At 39.4% G+C, this 17215-nt stretch overlaps 1 protein-coding gene across 1 annotated transcript in view; it reads right to left on the minus strand.

Moving 5' to 3' along the window:
• The window catches only part of LOC108667074, a 36531-nt gene that overhangs the window by 17767 nt on the left and 1549 nt on the right, over positions 1-17215 (minus strand). Inside the window, exons 2-3 of the mRNA XM_047882754.1 lie at positions 3091-3195; positions 1187-1263 (exon numbers count right to left, since the gene is read on the minus strand). Coding sequence (XP_047738710.1) covers positions 1187-1263; positions 3091-3195 — 182 coding nt within the window. The remainder of the gene's footprint in view (positions 1-1186; positions 1264-3090; positions 3196-17215) is intronic.

The following is a 17215-nucleotide window of genomic DNA, read 5'->3' on the forward strand; positions in this document are numbered from 1 at the left end:
GTTCATTNGTACAATATGGGGTACAATGACGTACAATGAGGGGTACAATGACGTACAATGAGGGGTACAATGACGTACAATATGGGGCACAATGACGTACAATATGGGGTACAATGATGTATAATATGGTACAATGACGTACAATATGGGGCACAATGATGTACAATATGGGGTAAAATGGCGTACAATATGGGGTAAAATGACGTACAATATGGTACAATGACGTACAATATGGGGCACAATGACGTACAATATGGGGTACAATGAGGCGTCAGCAATACATAATTCAAGATAAACTCTTTCTTTAGGTATAAAGATACACTCCCTACCTTGATGCGATCGTCTCTGGTTTACAAATTCAGTTGTGCGCAATGCGCATCAGTGTAAGTCGGTATGACGTCACACAACTTTTATTTTAGAGCGGCTGACCATAAAAGAAGGATTTATCGAACAGGAAATCTACTTGCACATCCCCCTCATTCAGCTCTTCGAATTAATGCCGGGCAGTGCGATGTCCCGGTGTCCGACATGCAACGATTTCAAAATTTCAGCTTATATAACCCGTCTTTCTGACTTTCGAATTTTAGAATTCTTTTATATTTTCAAATAAAAGCCTTGCTTATAAGCCGTTCTCATGCAGTTCCTATGCCCAATCGAGACTGTAAGCAGACAGACAAGTCTTGATGTGGTATTTTAGGTGGATTTACCTTTTATTGTGTCAATTTTAGGTTTTGATATCCGACTGTAAAGTTTAGAATATAATCTGATTGTAGTTTTTTTCTAGGTTTTTCGAACTGACGATGGAGCTGAACTCCGAAACTTTTTCCTTTACAAAACTATTGTGAATTTCTTGGTAAACTTCTTTGTTTTTAAAATTCCTAGTGAAGAGGTTCAACCATAAAATCGAAAACAGGTTCAATAATAGTGGTGAAACAGCAGGTTTAATAACACAGGTTACACACTTTAGATAATGGTTAAACAACAGGTTATGATTAAATAACAGGTTCAATAACACAGACTAAATAACAGGCTAAATAAAACAGGTATTTTAAATAACAGCTCATATAACAGAGTATAAACATGAGGTCAAATATGACAGGTTACACACATAATGTTTGGTTAGAACACAGGTTAAACAACATGTTATGGTTAAATAACAACATAAATAATAAAAACCTCTACTCACCCAGTCTTCTCATCCAGAATTCTGGTGACGTTAAGCCACGGTCGATCCCAGAAGGCCACCTCGCAAATGTATGAATCCTGTGGTGAATAAAATGTTTTCAATTAATAACCTTTATTGAGTATTTAGGCGACACGACCATTAAATAATCAATTCCAGTCGAAACTTTAATTCAATCAATACTTGAATTTTGATTAAAATTGAAGCTCGATTAACTATTCCCCAGACCATGGCCAGCGATAATACGGCCAAGATTTTGAATAATTCAGTTTAAAATAAGTGAAGAACCTTCACAATACAGTAAAATATGGCGACCCGCTACATGCTACAATATCACATAAAATTTATCAGATTAATTTAAATAGTATCAGCGTATAAATATAAAATAATTTGAACGCGAACACTCATTTAACTAACGCAGTGAATGTGGCGGCGCTGGGCGAGAACCTTTAAGGGTTCTAAAGGTCAGGGTCGTTAGAGGGCTCATGTTTTGCTGTAGCCCTGGTGCAGCTACAGCTGTTGTAGCTGTTTACCTGTAACAGCTACAGCTGTTGTAGCTGTTTTACTGTAACAGCTACAGCTGTTGTTGCTGTTTACCTGTAACAGCTATAGCTGTTGTAGCTGTTTACCTGTAACAGCTACAGCTGTTGTTGCTGTTTACCTGTAACAGCTACAGCTGTTGTTGCTGTTTACCTGTAACAGCTACAGCTGTTGTTGCTGTTTAACTGTAACAGCTACAGCTGTTGTAGCTGTTTTCCTGCAACAGCTACAGCTGTTGTAGCTGTTTTACTGTAACAGCTACAGCTGTTGTAGCTGTTTTACTGTAACAGATACAGCTGTTGTAGCTGTTCTCAGGTAATAGCTACAACTGTTAAAGCTGTTTTCCTGCAACAGCTACAGCTGTTGTAGCTGTTTTCCTGTAACAGCTACAGCTGTTAAAGCTGTTTATCTATTCAAGCTTCAGCTCTTGTAGCTATTTCCTTGTAGCTTCGAAATAGCTACAATGAAAGAGGCGTTCTGACTAAAATTTTTAGTAGATGCTATATTTCATTATAAAAATCTTAACGTTTTTACTATCATACCTAGGCTTCTATTTTCGCTGCTCTATTGATAAGAATTAGAACTGAAATGGAAGCTTTGAAATTTAACAAATTGGTTAACACGGCGCCAGATTGGGAGTATTTTTCAAACGTTTTCATTGCGAGTATATTTTCTTTGACTATATTTTTCGTGATATTCATAGCCTCAAATGTTTCCACTAAACTCCATTGGCCTGTATAGTGTATGTTATGATTAAGTAACTTATATATTTTACTGCCCAATGTATATTATAATAAAATAAATAATTAAATATATATACATATATTTTAATGTATATAATGCACATTATACTGCAAGCAATGAGATGCTGGTAAGGCCATGGAGAAAACACGCCATCCGAGCAAATGACGCTGAAACGACGTTGAATATACGTTATAATTACAAGTTGATTTTGATAGAACAACGTTGATTACAAATTGATTCTGAAAAAACGACGTTGATTACAAGTTGATTTTGATAGAACAACGTAAATTACAAGTTGATAACATAATCACCGTTATTTAGTCCATATTCAAATATTGTCGAAACAACGATATTTAAACAATTTCTAATCAACGTTACCTAAACAACGCTTTATTTTAGCATTATTTCAACGTTTATAGAACAAAGTTAGATCAACGTTATTCAATCAATGTTAAGACATCGATATTTAAAAAACGTTGAAGCAACGTTATTCAATCAACGTTATTTCAACGTAAGCTGCCCGTCTCACCTGTGAGGCGTCCACGAGGCAGCCTCTGAGGCTGTCCCCCGTCTCACCTGTGAGGCGTCCACGAGGCAGCCTCTGAGGCTGTCCCCCGTCTCACCTGTGAGGCGTCCACGAGGCAGCCTCTGAGGCTGTTGACGCGGCTAGCAGGACAGTTAGTCTCAGAGACACGCAGGCTGGCGTAGGTGATCTGGCCTCCCACCACCTGCGTAAAAATGACATGAATATTATTATTAATTATTTATTATATTGTAATTCAGTACATTATTTCATGGATGTTATTATATTATTATTTATTTTTTATGATCATTAACGCATTATACTTATTAACGCATCTGCACAGGGTGACGTGTTAGTATCGGACACACATATGTTCATAGACGTGAATGTAACGTAGGTAATAAATAACAACAATAGATAAAGACTCATAGATGAACTTTCCATGAAGGCTAGAAAAATATTCGCATTGCATTCCGGTATAATTCATAAATTTTAATTGCAGAACCGAAATCAACAATTAGCATTTTAGTTAATATACAGAAGGAAAATAATTAATAGGTAGAAGTCATCTCAATTATCTAAGTTACCCATGCATGCCAGAGCTCGCTTGCGAACTCAGAAAGTTTATATGATTTTCGATAAGAATGGAAATGAGGCAAACCTAGTGAACTAGTGCAACCCTCAAGGCAAAACTAGAACAACCCTCAAGGCAAAACTAGAGCAACCCTCAAGGCAAAACTAGAGCAACCCTCAAGGCAAAACTAGAGCAACCCTCAAGGCAAAACTAGAGCAACCCTCAAGGTAAAACTAGTGCAACCCTAAAGGTAAAACTAGTGCAAACCTCAAGGCAAAACTAGAGCAACCCTCAAGGCAAAAATAGTGCAACCCTCAAGGCAAAACTAGAGCAACCCTCAAGACAAAACTAGTGCAACCCTCAAGGCAAAACTAGAGCAACCCTCAAGGCAAAACTAGTGCAACCCTCAAGGCAAAATTAGTGCAAAAAGTGGCATGGCAGTGCAGGATCAAACTAGCCGCTGCCACACCCAGTAGCTGTAACTCTGAAGGCAAATGACATTGAAACCACGTTTATTACCAGTTGATATCGTTATTTAAACGTCAAATAAACGTTATTTCAATGTCAGATTAATGCTGGGAACGCACATCAAAACAAATGAATGAGCCATAGTGTCCAAATGGTGAAACACTTCTTCAAACACAGAACACTGTTCGAAAATCACCGTAAACGGTATTATCGGTATTTCAGTGAACGGCCGGCACGTGAGAAAAAACTCCATGTCGCCGTTTTTTTCAATTTAACACTATAAACCCGTACAACATACGAAAAAAAAACGGTGAGACGGTTTATTTTCACGGGGGGCACAACGTTCTGACCGTTTTTGTGCGTTATTTTCAACAGTGCAGAGAGTTGTTGCACTATTATTAGAGAGTTGTTGCATATATTATTAAATAATGAGATATATAATATGTAGCACAATGAGATATAATGAGATTAATATATAATGAGATATATTATGCAACATATATATGTTGCACAATGAGATATATTATTATTATCAGTGTGGCACACGCTTGTACCACACTGGTAAGCCATTTTACAGGCCCGACTGGGTGAAGATGGCTCACACAAGAGAAAAATGTTCATCGCTATTTAGACATATCTCACTCATTCCTTTGAGTGCAGGCAGTGGATAGAAAAGCAACGGAAAAAAATACGAGCAACCGCATCCTTGGAGAACATTTTTTGTGATGTGAAAGTGAAACAAAAAACGAAAATAACTTTGCCGCTTCGTTATCATTTTGCCTACAAATACAACGCGCGGTATACAATAACGACAATATTTTTATGACAAATGTCATCAATTATCACGAACTATAGTAGGTGGAATGTTAATTAAAGCTACGAGTATCCTTTATGATCTTCTCTAACGTTAAATCTCAATAACCACCGATAATTCGAAAAAATCCTGAAAATGGCCATATTTTTAAACTTATGGTGAAAAAATCCGCAAAAAATCTTCAGGTTTCGGAAAAAGCGTCCCATTTAAAAATAATAAATGATAGTTTAATGTCTGAAATTGCACAACAATTTTGTATGTTTAATAAATAACTCGTTTTATATCTGAAGTGTAGGAGAGTTGAGAAAATACAGAATTAGAGAATAAAAAAAAATTAAATAATAACTCCCCCACGTAAGGGGCTGGTCTCGGCGTAATCATTCCCTATTAATTCTACGCCCCCAGCTGAAGCCTGCAACTCCCCATCTTTCCCCACCGCGTGTCGGGAACGCGTCCCTAAAAGATCAAGGTCCCCAAAACGCCCCCGGGGAGCTGCCGTCCCCCAACGTCCGAGTTTTTTCCGGCATTCCGCAGTCGCGGGGATATTACCGGACCGAACCTTTAGGTCCGAGCCCGCTAAATATGTTACTGATATCTGGGATAAACAATTAATCCAGCAGACTGGGACCAATACTGCATAGTTATTAATAATAACTAATAATACAATTATTATTAATAATTAACTATAAACACTCAAAAACAAAAATAAATGGTATAAATACTCCACACAAATAAATGGGATAAATTACTATGACAGATACTCCATGACGGTATTTCCCGTTCCCAGGCATTTAGGTACGAATAACATTGAGGACGAGTAATGTATCAAGTACACAAGGCGCAAAATATCGCACTCATTACACAATGAAAGTTTTTATTTCGGCAGTTGTCGATAAACGCAAAATGTTCAAAATTGTATGCTATAATACATTTAACGTATACAACCCGTATAACATATCTTCACATATATCCAACATATACGTGCTCGTCTCTACAAGAAACGTGAGTTATACGCTTTTATTACGTCGAATGCCTGCGTGTGCGTGAGAGATGATAATTAAAAAAATCTTAGTTAATAGACGAATGAAAATAATACATATGTCTTTTTTTAAACTTTCATTAGATTTATAATAATGATATTTAAAGCGATGTTAGAGTTGCAATTCACGTCAAAATTCTAATATGTTTAACTTGTACATGAGTCACGATGTCCAAATAGCGACGCATTTTCGTACACGCAGACGTAGCGCTGACACACCTTTTGCGAGGCCAAACTGGATCAGGATGACCCACATAAGAGTAAAAAATATAACTCAGTACTCACTGCAGTGAGTGACAGAGAGCGCATTTTCTCGTCGACGAAAACTTGAGGTCACGGACGGACAGACAGACGGACATGACGAGCACAATAGTGCATTTTTTCCATATATGAGAAAATGCGCTAAAAAGTGCATCGTTATATATACTCGGACAAAGAACAATTCATTTCTCTGAGTGAACCATGAACCTCTTCATATAGAGGGCAGCACCACCGCCTGTACCACACGCCTGTACCACACGCCTGTACCACACGCCTGTACCACACGCCTGTACCACACGCCTGTACCACACGCCTGTACCACAACATGTACCACACGCCTGTACCACACGCCTGTACCACACGCCTGTACCACACGCCTGTACCACACGCCTGTACCACGTATATAATATATTAATATGAGGATGTTTTATAATACCGGGACCTATAATAATTAGACAATGGTATAAAATATGTTAATGGGAGAATAGTGTATAATATATTAAAGGGAGAACGGTGTATTATATAATTATGAGAAAATGGTGTATAACATAATAATGAGAGAATGGTATATAATATATTAATGAGAAAACGGTATATAATATAATAATGAGAGAATGGTATATAATATAATAATGAGAGAATGTTACATAATATATTATTGGGAGGAATGATATATAATATATTAATAAGAGAATGATATATTCATTTGTCCCGGCTGATTGATTTTCACTGAATCAATCGTGCCTGATTTAGAAAACGTATAATAATTTTCTTTTAACGGACGCAGGCAAAAACTCTTACAAAAAATCCTATTGAACGTCCTTGTCAAGGATTAAATTAGCAGAGACAAAAGGTTAATCTCTGGCGAGCTCTGTTGCGGGGAGAACGCTGGCACGGAGGCCGTTGGCAGTCTAGTAAAGGCCACTACAGGCCAAAAAAAGGCCAATACAGGCCAAAAAAGGCCAATACAGGCCAAAAAAGGCCAAGTCTTTGGACTATTTCTCGAACTTTAGTTTTCTTGATTTTTGAGGATCGTCAGAGGTGAGAAAAATTTTTTTAAATGATGGCAAAAAAAGAAGTAATGCGAAAAGCCGTACTTAAATAATTAGTTTGCTTAAATCGAAAGCTAACCAAAAATTTAGAAGCATATAAACTATCAAGTAAATAGATTGGGATTTAATCATTTACATTTAATTTACGTTATTTAAACGTCAAATGCACTAGGTAAGAAAGTACGTCACTATTTGCACAATAAGACCGAATAATTTTTTGAGTGTAGCAAAACGTGCCTGCAATTCAACACGGAGTGATCAGAAGGCGGGTGAGTGATCAGAAGGCGGGTGAGTGATCAGAAGGCGGGTGAGTGATCAGAAGGCGGGTGAGTGATCAGAAGGCGGGTAAGTGATCAGAAGGCGGGTGAGTGATCAGAAGGCGGGTGAGTGATCAGAAGGCGGGTGAGTGATCAGAAGGCGGGTGAGTGATCAGATGGCGGGTGAGTGATCAGAAGGCGGGTGAGTGATCAGAAGGCGGGTGAGTGATCAGAAGGCGGGTGAGTGATCAGAAGGCGGGTGAGTGATCAGAAGGCGGGTGAGTGATCAGAAGGCGGGTGAGTGATCAGAAGGCGGGTGAGTGATCAGAAGGCGGGTGAGTGATCAGAAGGCGGGTGAGTGATCAGAAGGCGGGTGAGTGATCAGAAGGCGGGTGAGTGATCAGAAGGCGGGTGAGTGATCAGAAGGCGGGTGAGTGATCAGAAGGCGGGTGAGTGATCAGAAGGCGGGTGAGTGATCAGAAGGCGGGTGAGTGATCAGAAGGCGGGTGAGTGATCAGAAGGCGGGTGAGTGATCAGAAGGCGGGTGAGTGATCAGAAGGCGGGTGAGTGATCAGAAGGCGGGTGAGTGATCAGAAGGCGGGTGAGTGATCAGAAGGCGGGTGAGTGATCAGAAGGCGGGTGAGTGATCAGAAGGCGGGTGAGTGATCAGAAGGCGGGTGAGTGATCAGAAGGCGGGTGAGTGATCAGAAGGCGGGTGAGTGATCAGAAGGCGGGTGAGTGNCGTGATACGCTAACGGGCACGTGATACGCTAACAGGCACGTGATACGCTAACGGGCACGTGATACGCTAACGGGCACGTGATACGCTAACGGGCACGTGATACGCTAACAGGCACGTGATACGCTAACGGGCACGTGATACGCTAACGGGCACGTGATACGCTAACAGGCACGTGATACGCTAACGGGCACGTGATACGCTAACAGGCACGTGATACGCTAACAGGCACGTGATACGCTAACAGGCACGTGATACGCTAACAGGCACGTGATACGCTAACAGGCACGTGATACGCTAAAGGGCACGTGATACGCTAACGGGCACGTGATACGCTAATGGGTACGTGATACGCTAACGGGCACGTGATACGCTAATGGGCACGTGATACGCTAACGGGCACGTGATACGCTAACGGGCACGTGATGCGCTAACGAGCACGTGATACCAACGGGTACGTGAGACTAACGGGCACCTGATACACTAACGGGCAAGTGATACGCAACCCGGACGTGATACACTAAGGGTACGTGATACGCTAACGGGCACGTGATACGTTGTTCATGGTACGGTGCTCTGAAATACTCTGCATGCACAAACATAATCACTCACACGTACACCATTTTCAGCACGTGCAGCCGTGCGTGTCCAGCGACGCGTGCGTGACTCATCAGCGGCGGCCAAACATGGATACGTGAGCGGCGGAATGTGGACGCGTGAAGGATAGGTGAGAACAGAATGCCAGGTGTAGCATACGTGGAAGAGGGCAATGAACCGTGCCTGCTTCACTGCTTTTAGGCTGGGCAGTGGAGCAGTGACTCGTAACGAACATATTCCGCGTTTCTTTTTAGCGCATTTTCTCATTTATGAAAAAAGGCGCTATTGTGCTCGTCATGTCCTTCCGTCCGTCTGTTTCTCTGTCCGTCTGTGTGTCCGTCCGTCTGTGTGTCCGTCCGTCTGTGTGTCCGTCCGTCTGTGTGTCCGTCCGTCTGTGTGTCCGTCCGTCTGTGTGTCCGTCTGTCAGTCTGTGTGTCCGTCTGTCTGTCTGTCCGTCTGTGTGTCCGTCTGTCTGTCTGTCCGTCCGTGACTTCACGTTTTCGTCGACGAGAAAATGCGCTCTCTGTCACTCACTGCAGTGAGTACTGAGTTATATTTTTTTATGAGAATGTATGACGTCTTTAATTTTGACGTCTTTGGGAGCTTAGCTTTAAGGATGTAAGTGAACCCCAACGAAAAATGGTCCGTTAGAAAAATTCTGTTCTCGAGGTACGACAATGTGTATCACATCAAAACAATAATTGTTATCGTCACTTAAAGTAAACGACAGGAAATTTCAATTTTAGAGAATATTTGACGATGTCACTGAACTCCAAAGATAAGAAATTATCGCTTTTAGAACAACATTTGTCTCCGACCTCTGCGATCTTAAACATCAAAGTTGCCAAACCCAAAAAGCATAAAATTGTTATAAACTCAATGAACATAAGTTGACTCAGCTTCGTCATTTCATGTCTGTCATGAGTTTGTATGAGAGCATTAAGATAATGAGATCATTTATAACTTCAATCGCAAATTAACCGAAAATGTCTAATATTACGAAAATATCAAGAAAATTTGTCATGTTCTCAACGTTGATTGACCGTTTTCAATGGAAAAGGGATTATTTTTAGTTTATTTATATGTTACATATATAGGGATCAAAACGATGATGCCACCCAGAAAATAAATGAGTCACATTGTCCAAATTGTGATACACTTTCAAACCTCCAGCACGAGCAAAGAACAGACGAACCCCTAAAAAAAACCTTTTGATGGGCTAAACTGGGTCAAGATGACCCAGAAAAGGGCAAAAATACATCGCTTTTTGGATATAAGTTCCTCCTGCAAAAAATGCTTAGCTATTTGGACAAAATCTCGCTCATTTCTGTGCGTGCACGGAGTTATGGCCAGACTGTGAGGGACCGCGAGGCGAGGCTCGGCCGACAGTCGCACTGAAATAAATGATGGGTCATGGTGTCCAAAAACTGACACACTTTCTGCCCGTAACAATGATGCGCCTTTTTGAGTGGGTCACAATGACTCGCACAAGAACAAGAAATGCATCAATATTTGGACAAAATCTCGTTGACTTCTCTGAGTGATGCGGACCCCGCTCCCCGCTACCGCCAAGGCCAACAGCTTTTCTCCTCAAGGTCTCAGGTTTAGGGTAATTATCTCGAAATTTACGGCAAATATGACAGTTTAGGGTAATTTTTTGTAGATTCAGGGTAAACAACTTGGAGTTTTTAAGGTGTTATCTAAAGGTTTTAGGGTAATTATTTGAAGGTTCAGGGTTGCCAGCAGCTTTTCTCCTCAAGGTCTTAGGTTTAGGTAATTATCTCAAAATTTACGGTAATTCTGATAGTGTAGGGTAATTTTTTGTAGGTTCAGGGTAATTAATTGAAGTTTTTATGGTTTATAGTGTTTTCTGAAGGGTTGAGGGTAATATCTGGAGGTTCAGGGTGCTTATCTGATGAATTAACCGAGCTTAGCAACATGCATTGGCAGTTTATATATGCATTCATATATGTTTCAATTCATATCAAAAGCCTAATTCGCTGAATAGATAAAAACAATAACAAAATTGTCAATAAGAAATACTCTCTGGTCTTCAATTAAATCTGCATTAAAGTTTGGTTATAAAGTTTGCCATTTTAATTCAGAACCTTTTTAGAGTTTTTTCTGTAGCTGTTCAATTATAGGTAGAATAGTTGTGTCAACATGTCTTAAAATTCCATCAAATGCAAGGTTTGTAAAATATGGCGACGCGTTTCACTCAGCACTGAGCATCTTCAGGCACAGTCCTGTGTACAGTCCAGTGTACAGTCCATTATATAATACAGTGCACAGTCCAGTGTACAGTACAGTGCACAGTCCAGTGTACAGTACGGTGTGAAGTCTAGTGCATAGTTCAGTGTGCAGTCCAGTGAATAATCCAGTGCACAGCCTTGTGACAGACCAGTTGTAGAAAATTCTTATCTTTCACAAGATAATTACGGTTGGAAGACAGTTATCATTAGATTTGAGTTATTCCTTATTTAATTTAGCCTTCTACAATTCCCCACATTTCATTTAATTCGGTGTGGGCAACCCTCGTAACTTCTTCATATCTAACTTTGAAGATTAAAGCTCGCTCCAGCGTCCAGCACGGCGCTGAGACAGCCCATCTGGCAGAATCTTTACACCTGCCAACCACGCCACACTTTTGATCGACCACTTCGTCTCCAATATGGAGTGAGACTTCCAGCGGACGTCTCGTCTGGAGTAAGCGTGCGTCTAGTCTGGAGTGAGACTTCCAGCGTGCGTCTAGTCTGGAGTGAGACTTCCAGCGTGCGTCTAGTCTGGAGTGAGACTTCCAGCGTTCGTCTCGTCTAGAGTGAGACTTCCAGCGTGTGTCTCGTCTGGAGTGAGACTTCCAGCGTGCGTCTCGTCTGGAGTGAGGAGAGGTCTCTGCGAGAGCGCAGGAGAGGACCGGATGCTGCAGGTTGGTTGTCCATCACTGAAGCTGCGAGTGTTGTGGCAATTTGTAGCTTCGGGCACTTTAATTTCTGGACAACTGGCTCCATATCACTACTATTCTCACCCTAATATTGAAACCCTCCTTGTCTTTCAACCGCATTCAATTTTTTATAAGTTTACACTAGTATTACAACCTGTGAATTTAGGTGATAATACTATTCCTTCGAAAAGCTGCTAGGTCGCTATATTAATTTGAGACTTTAGACTGAGAATTAAGACCTAATATTCATTCATTTTGTTTTTATTTTATTCAGTAAATTTTAGTGTAAACATTTGATTCGGTCAGTTAACATGTTTTGACAGGATGGGCGGCACGGAACTTGGCGCGTCAGTTTCCCTGTGCTACCAGCAGGCTTGGGCTGGCCAGGTGAAGCTCTGCTGCTAACTCAGAGGACTTCCACCCATAGTATTCTAAGTATCCTTAGTATTTGTTTGGGACATAGCAGTCCCAGGCCACGATGGATCGCCGCCTCTGATTATCGTTCATCCGCCTTCATTTGGGCCACCTGATGTACGATGCTGTTGCTTGCTTCTCGCCACCGGCCCGCAGCTCGCGTCTTTTCACTTTTCGCAGGATTTTTGTGTTCCCCTGAACGCAGTTCAGATTTTTTCTTCATTCTAAAACGTTTTCTTTCCATCACTACATAGGCGGTGCTTCATATTTCCTTCCAATGAAATGGGAGGTTGCGCTAAGGTATAGTCCAGTGTATAGTCCAGTGTACAATCCAGTGTACAATCCAGTGTACAGTTCAGTGTACGACTGGACTGTAATTCAGAACCACTTTGCCTTGTGCACGCTATACGCCCTGACCTTGTACACGCTATACGCCCTGACCTTGTACACGCTATACGCCCTGACCTTGTACACGCTACACGCCCTGACCTTGTACACGCTATACGCCCTGACCTTGTACACGCTATACACCCTGACCTTGTACACGCTATACGCCCTGACCTTGTACACGCTATACNGTGGTAATACAGACAATGGTCTGTAGTATAATTGTTGTTTGTGGTAATACAGACAATGGTCTGTAGTATAATTGTTGTTTGTGGTAATACAGACAATGGTCTGTAGTATAATTGTTGTTTGTGGTAATACAGACAATGGTCTGTAGTATAATTGTTGTTTATGACGTCTCCGCAGATGTGATGACGTCATCGTTCCGTCAGGATGACGTCATACATCAGCGATGTTTCAGTAATGAAGAGTATGTTGAATCTGTAATATTATTAGTCATTTTAGGTATCTTTATTTGGCCTTGAAACTCATTCCGGTGTAGGATGTATCCGCGTCCCTATTTATTGAGATTAAGTAATTTTTAATTAAAGTTAAAAAGATTGATGATTATATTTTAATCAAATGATTGGGTTACCCCTTTGTCTACTAAGGGTAACTCTCGTTGCCACGCCTTTAGGTACGAATAGCATTGACGCCGGGTAATGTATAAGTAAACCTAAAATTAACTCATCATAAAACCTAATTATTTCAAGTTTGAAGGATCGAATAGGTCTATTTATTAGTTGTTAGAATAAATGCAGCGGACAATGTTTTATTGGCTGCATATGAATTGAATTTTTCCTTATGACACGTGTTGTAAAATAGTAAGAAATTGTATAATGGGTGCAGCTGATAGTTATAATGTGTTCCGTGATATTAAATAAAGACAATTTTCATAACTCAGTAACATATATAATTGAAGTTTTCCGTCTAAGGTAAATTAAGTGCAAGTTTATTAGCATGACATAGAGCGAAGTGAAGGTTGTTAAAGCAACGCTAGTGTCACGTAGTTAAGTGCACACTAAGAGAAATAAGCGACACTTTGTCCAAAATAGTGCTGTAGTTTTTGCCCTCATCTGAGTCATCCTGACACAGTTTGGCCCGGAAAAAGGGCGTATCAGTGCTACGTGCAGCGCTCACTGCTCGTGCTGTAATTAATATTTCATTATTTGGACATGACACATAAATTGTTTTGAGTGCGTAGCACAAGCTCAGGTCACGACCACGGAAACGAACAAAGCGCAAAAAAATGGATTTTAAACAACACAAAATTGTTCAGGAGCAATTGACAGGGCAAAAAACGGTCAAACACTGAGAGAAATGGGTGGGTCTGGATGACTCACTTAGATGAGTCAACCCCGTGTAAATAGCGATGCACTTTTTTGTCTCACTTGCCCCATTTGTGGGTCATACTCACCTATTATTGGCCCTTTAAATCTCAGGTATAACTCACTTGTGACGTCAAATCGTTTTTGAAGTCACAAATAAGTCATACCTGGAATTTATCTTTAAAGTGAGTCATCCAGACACACATATTTCTCTCAGTGCATGCCAAAGAAATGAGTAACAGAAATAAAATTAAGAAATATGCGTTTAAAAATAACTTTTTAAAGAAAACACTTCTAAAGAATCCAGAGTCTCCGATGTTGCACATGTACAATGAATTTCTAATTTTATTTTCAAACATTAAAAAATTTAGTGTTCAAATTTCTTTTAATATTTAAAATTTTTGTAAATTTTAAAATTAGGTATTTATTCAACTGATTCATGCATTGTCTCCGCAAAGTATGCAAAATTTCAGATCTATGGACAGATAGAAGTGTTAAAGATAAAAGATAAAGTTATCTTATTATTCTTTCTTAAATTTCTTAAGAAAGAATTTTTATTATTCTTCTTATTATTCTCTTATTATTATTACTCTTAAGTTATCTCTTCTTAAAGTTCTTAAAGTTATCTTAAAGAGGTTATCTAGAAGTGAAGTTAAAGAGAAGTGTTGTAAAAATTGATGACAATTTCAGCTGCAGAATATGATCTCAAACATAATAATTATTATCATCAATAATAAATAATTCATTTTATTAGTACACTCAGGGAAAGGAATGGGTCGTAGTGTCTAAATGGTGACATACTATATGCATGTAGCACTGATACGCCCTTCCCCGGGGGGCGACTTTCATAACTGGGTCAAAATGACCTACATAAGCAAAAAAAGTTTCTCGAAATTCGGACAAATCTCTCTCATTTATCTGAGTGATTTTAAACACCATTGCAACACGCGTTGTTTTGCACGTCGTGTACGTGCCAGCCAAACACTCACGTACATACGCCCTCCCTCCCCTCTCCTCCCCAACTCCCCTCGCCCCCCGACCTCCTGGTCCCCTCACCCTCCCTCGGGGGATGGAGGTCATGACCAAAAGTTTCGGACCCGCTACACTCAAAAAAATAAATAATGCGTCATAAGGTCCAAATAATGACTTACTTTCATTCGTAAGATCTTAAAGCAATTATATGTCGACTGTGATTGTCTTATGACATGTTACGAACTTGTCATTAACATGTTACATTAACATGTTACGAACTTGTCATTAACATGTTACGGACTTGTCATTAACATGTTACGGACTTGTCGTTAACATGTTACGAACTTGTCGTTAACATGTTACGAACTTGTCATTAACATGTTACGAACCTGTCATTAACATTTATCCGCGATTTCACACGAATTTAATATAACGTTTATCGAGACGCAATTTTTTGGGTGAAGATAATTGCAGAACTTTAATTAATGAATCATTGCACTAAAACAATCAATTAATAAAAATTAATTAGTTAATTGTATGTATTTATGTCGCTTTTCAATGCAGCTGTTGCGTGGATAAGAGAAGTCATGTGAACAAGGGACATATACACTCAAATGAATAATTGAGATTTTGTCCAAAATGCGGCGCACTTTTCGCTTTTGTGTGGGTCAGCCTGACCCATTTTAGTCCGGCAACAGGGCGTATCAGTGCCACCTCCGCTGTCTGCTCGTGCTGTTGGTAAGAAAGTGTGTCACTATTAGGACAATATGACCCATTTACTTTCTCAGTGTGAGGAGCAGGTAGCTACTGCGCCTCCTACAAGCTCACGTAGGTTTTAGTAGCAAAAAATTTTTTTTTTCTAGCAAAACTACAAAAAAATGACGCACGAGTACGTGGAATGTAAGCGGAAGTAGAGATATCCTATCACTGCTGCCATGTATAATTCACTATACATATAATACACTATACATATAGGCAGTGATGTGTGGGTGGTTATCTTTGATAAGCTAAACTAATTAAATATCATATCATCATCGGCAGAACAATTCAACAGAAGGCAATTCATCACTGCGCTGCATCATCGTAATGTCATCATCATTCCCCAGTAAAAATAATATCGTTGGTCTAAAGGTGTGATGTATAATCTAAAAATTATTGTGATTTTATATGAAATATTTATCATTATTTGGAAATAATTTAAGGTAGCGCGCGTTCCGGAAGCTGGGGGCGCCTTGCGTAATTTAGCTGTCAAGGGCGCGTGTTTCCCCGGGGGCGAGGGGATGCTTTCCATCAATATAAACTAATAATATGACTGCTTTCCATCAATATAAACTAATAATATGACTGCTTTCCATCAATATAAACTAATAATATGACTGCTTTCCATCAATATAAACTAATAATCTTTATATTATATTTTATTACCTGAAATAATCGTAGGTTCATGGCTGATAAAATCTTGCACCAGCTATAACCTGTAAATTTTGTAAGGCATGCCTAACTTGATCATCATTATAATTACATATATGCATGCTTAACATGATTATAAATTTGATAACGGTTTGTAATTGCCAGGGCAGGCTACTATACGGTTAAGTATTAGTGAAGGTTTACCTGTCCCTATATAGACAAAAGATTAAATCTTTATCTCCTGGTAGACAAATCTGCATAAAAGTCAAATGACAGTTACCACAGACCTATAAATATAAGATTAAATAAATAAATTATAAATAATAAATTATAATTATAATTATAATTATTTAATAATTATTTATTAATTATAATTATAATAATAATTATAATATTATTAATAAATAAATAATAATAAAATATAAATAAATATATATAAATATTTAGATTATACTTCCTTATTTTCAGCAAAATACCAGCAATATCATTTATTAGAGACAAAGCTTTGCTGTTTTTGACAAGAAAAGGCAGACAAGACGACAAAAATTCCTTTGTCTATAAATGGCGGGTTGAGGGATCGAGTGGCGCCGACATGGAGACGATAACAAACATGGATAACAGGTTGCTGAGGTATATATGAGGTATGGATAACAGGTTGCTGAGGTATATACCTATGAGGTATGGATAACAGATTGCTGAGGTATATATGAGGTATGGATAACAGGTTGCTGAGGTATATATGAGGTATGGATAACAGGTTGCTGAGGTATAAATGAGGTATGGATAACAGGTTGCTGAGGTATATATGAGGTATGGATAACAGGTTGCTGAGGTATATATGAGGTATGGATAACAGGTTGCTGAGGTATAAATGAGGTATGGATAACAGGTTGCTGAGGTATATATGAGGTATGGATAACAGGTTGCTGAGGTATATATGAGGTATGGATAACAGGTTGCTGAGGTATATAT

This window comes from Hyalella azteca, unplaced genomic scaffold (genome assembly GCF_000764305.2).
Source record: "Hyalella azteca isolate HAZT.00-mixed unplaced genomic scaffold, Hazt_2.0.2 contig11244, whole genome shotgun sequence".
NCBI classification, from domain to species: Eukaryota; Metazoa; Arthropoda; class Malacostraca; order Amphipoda; family Hyalellidae; genus Hyalella; species Hyalella azteca.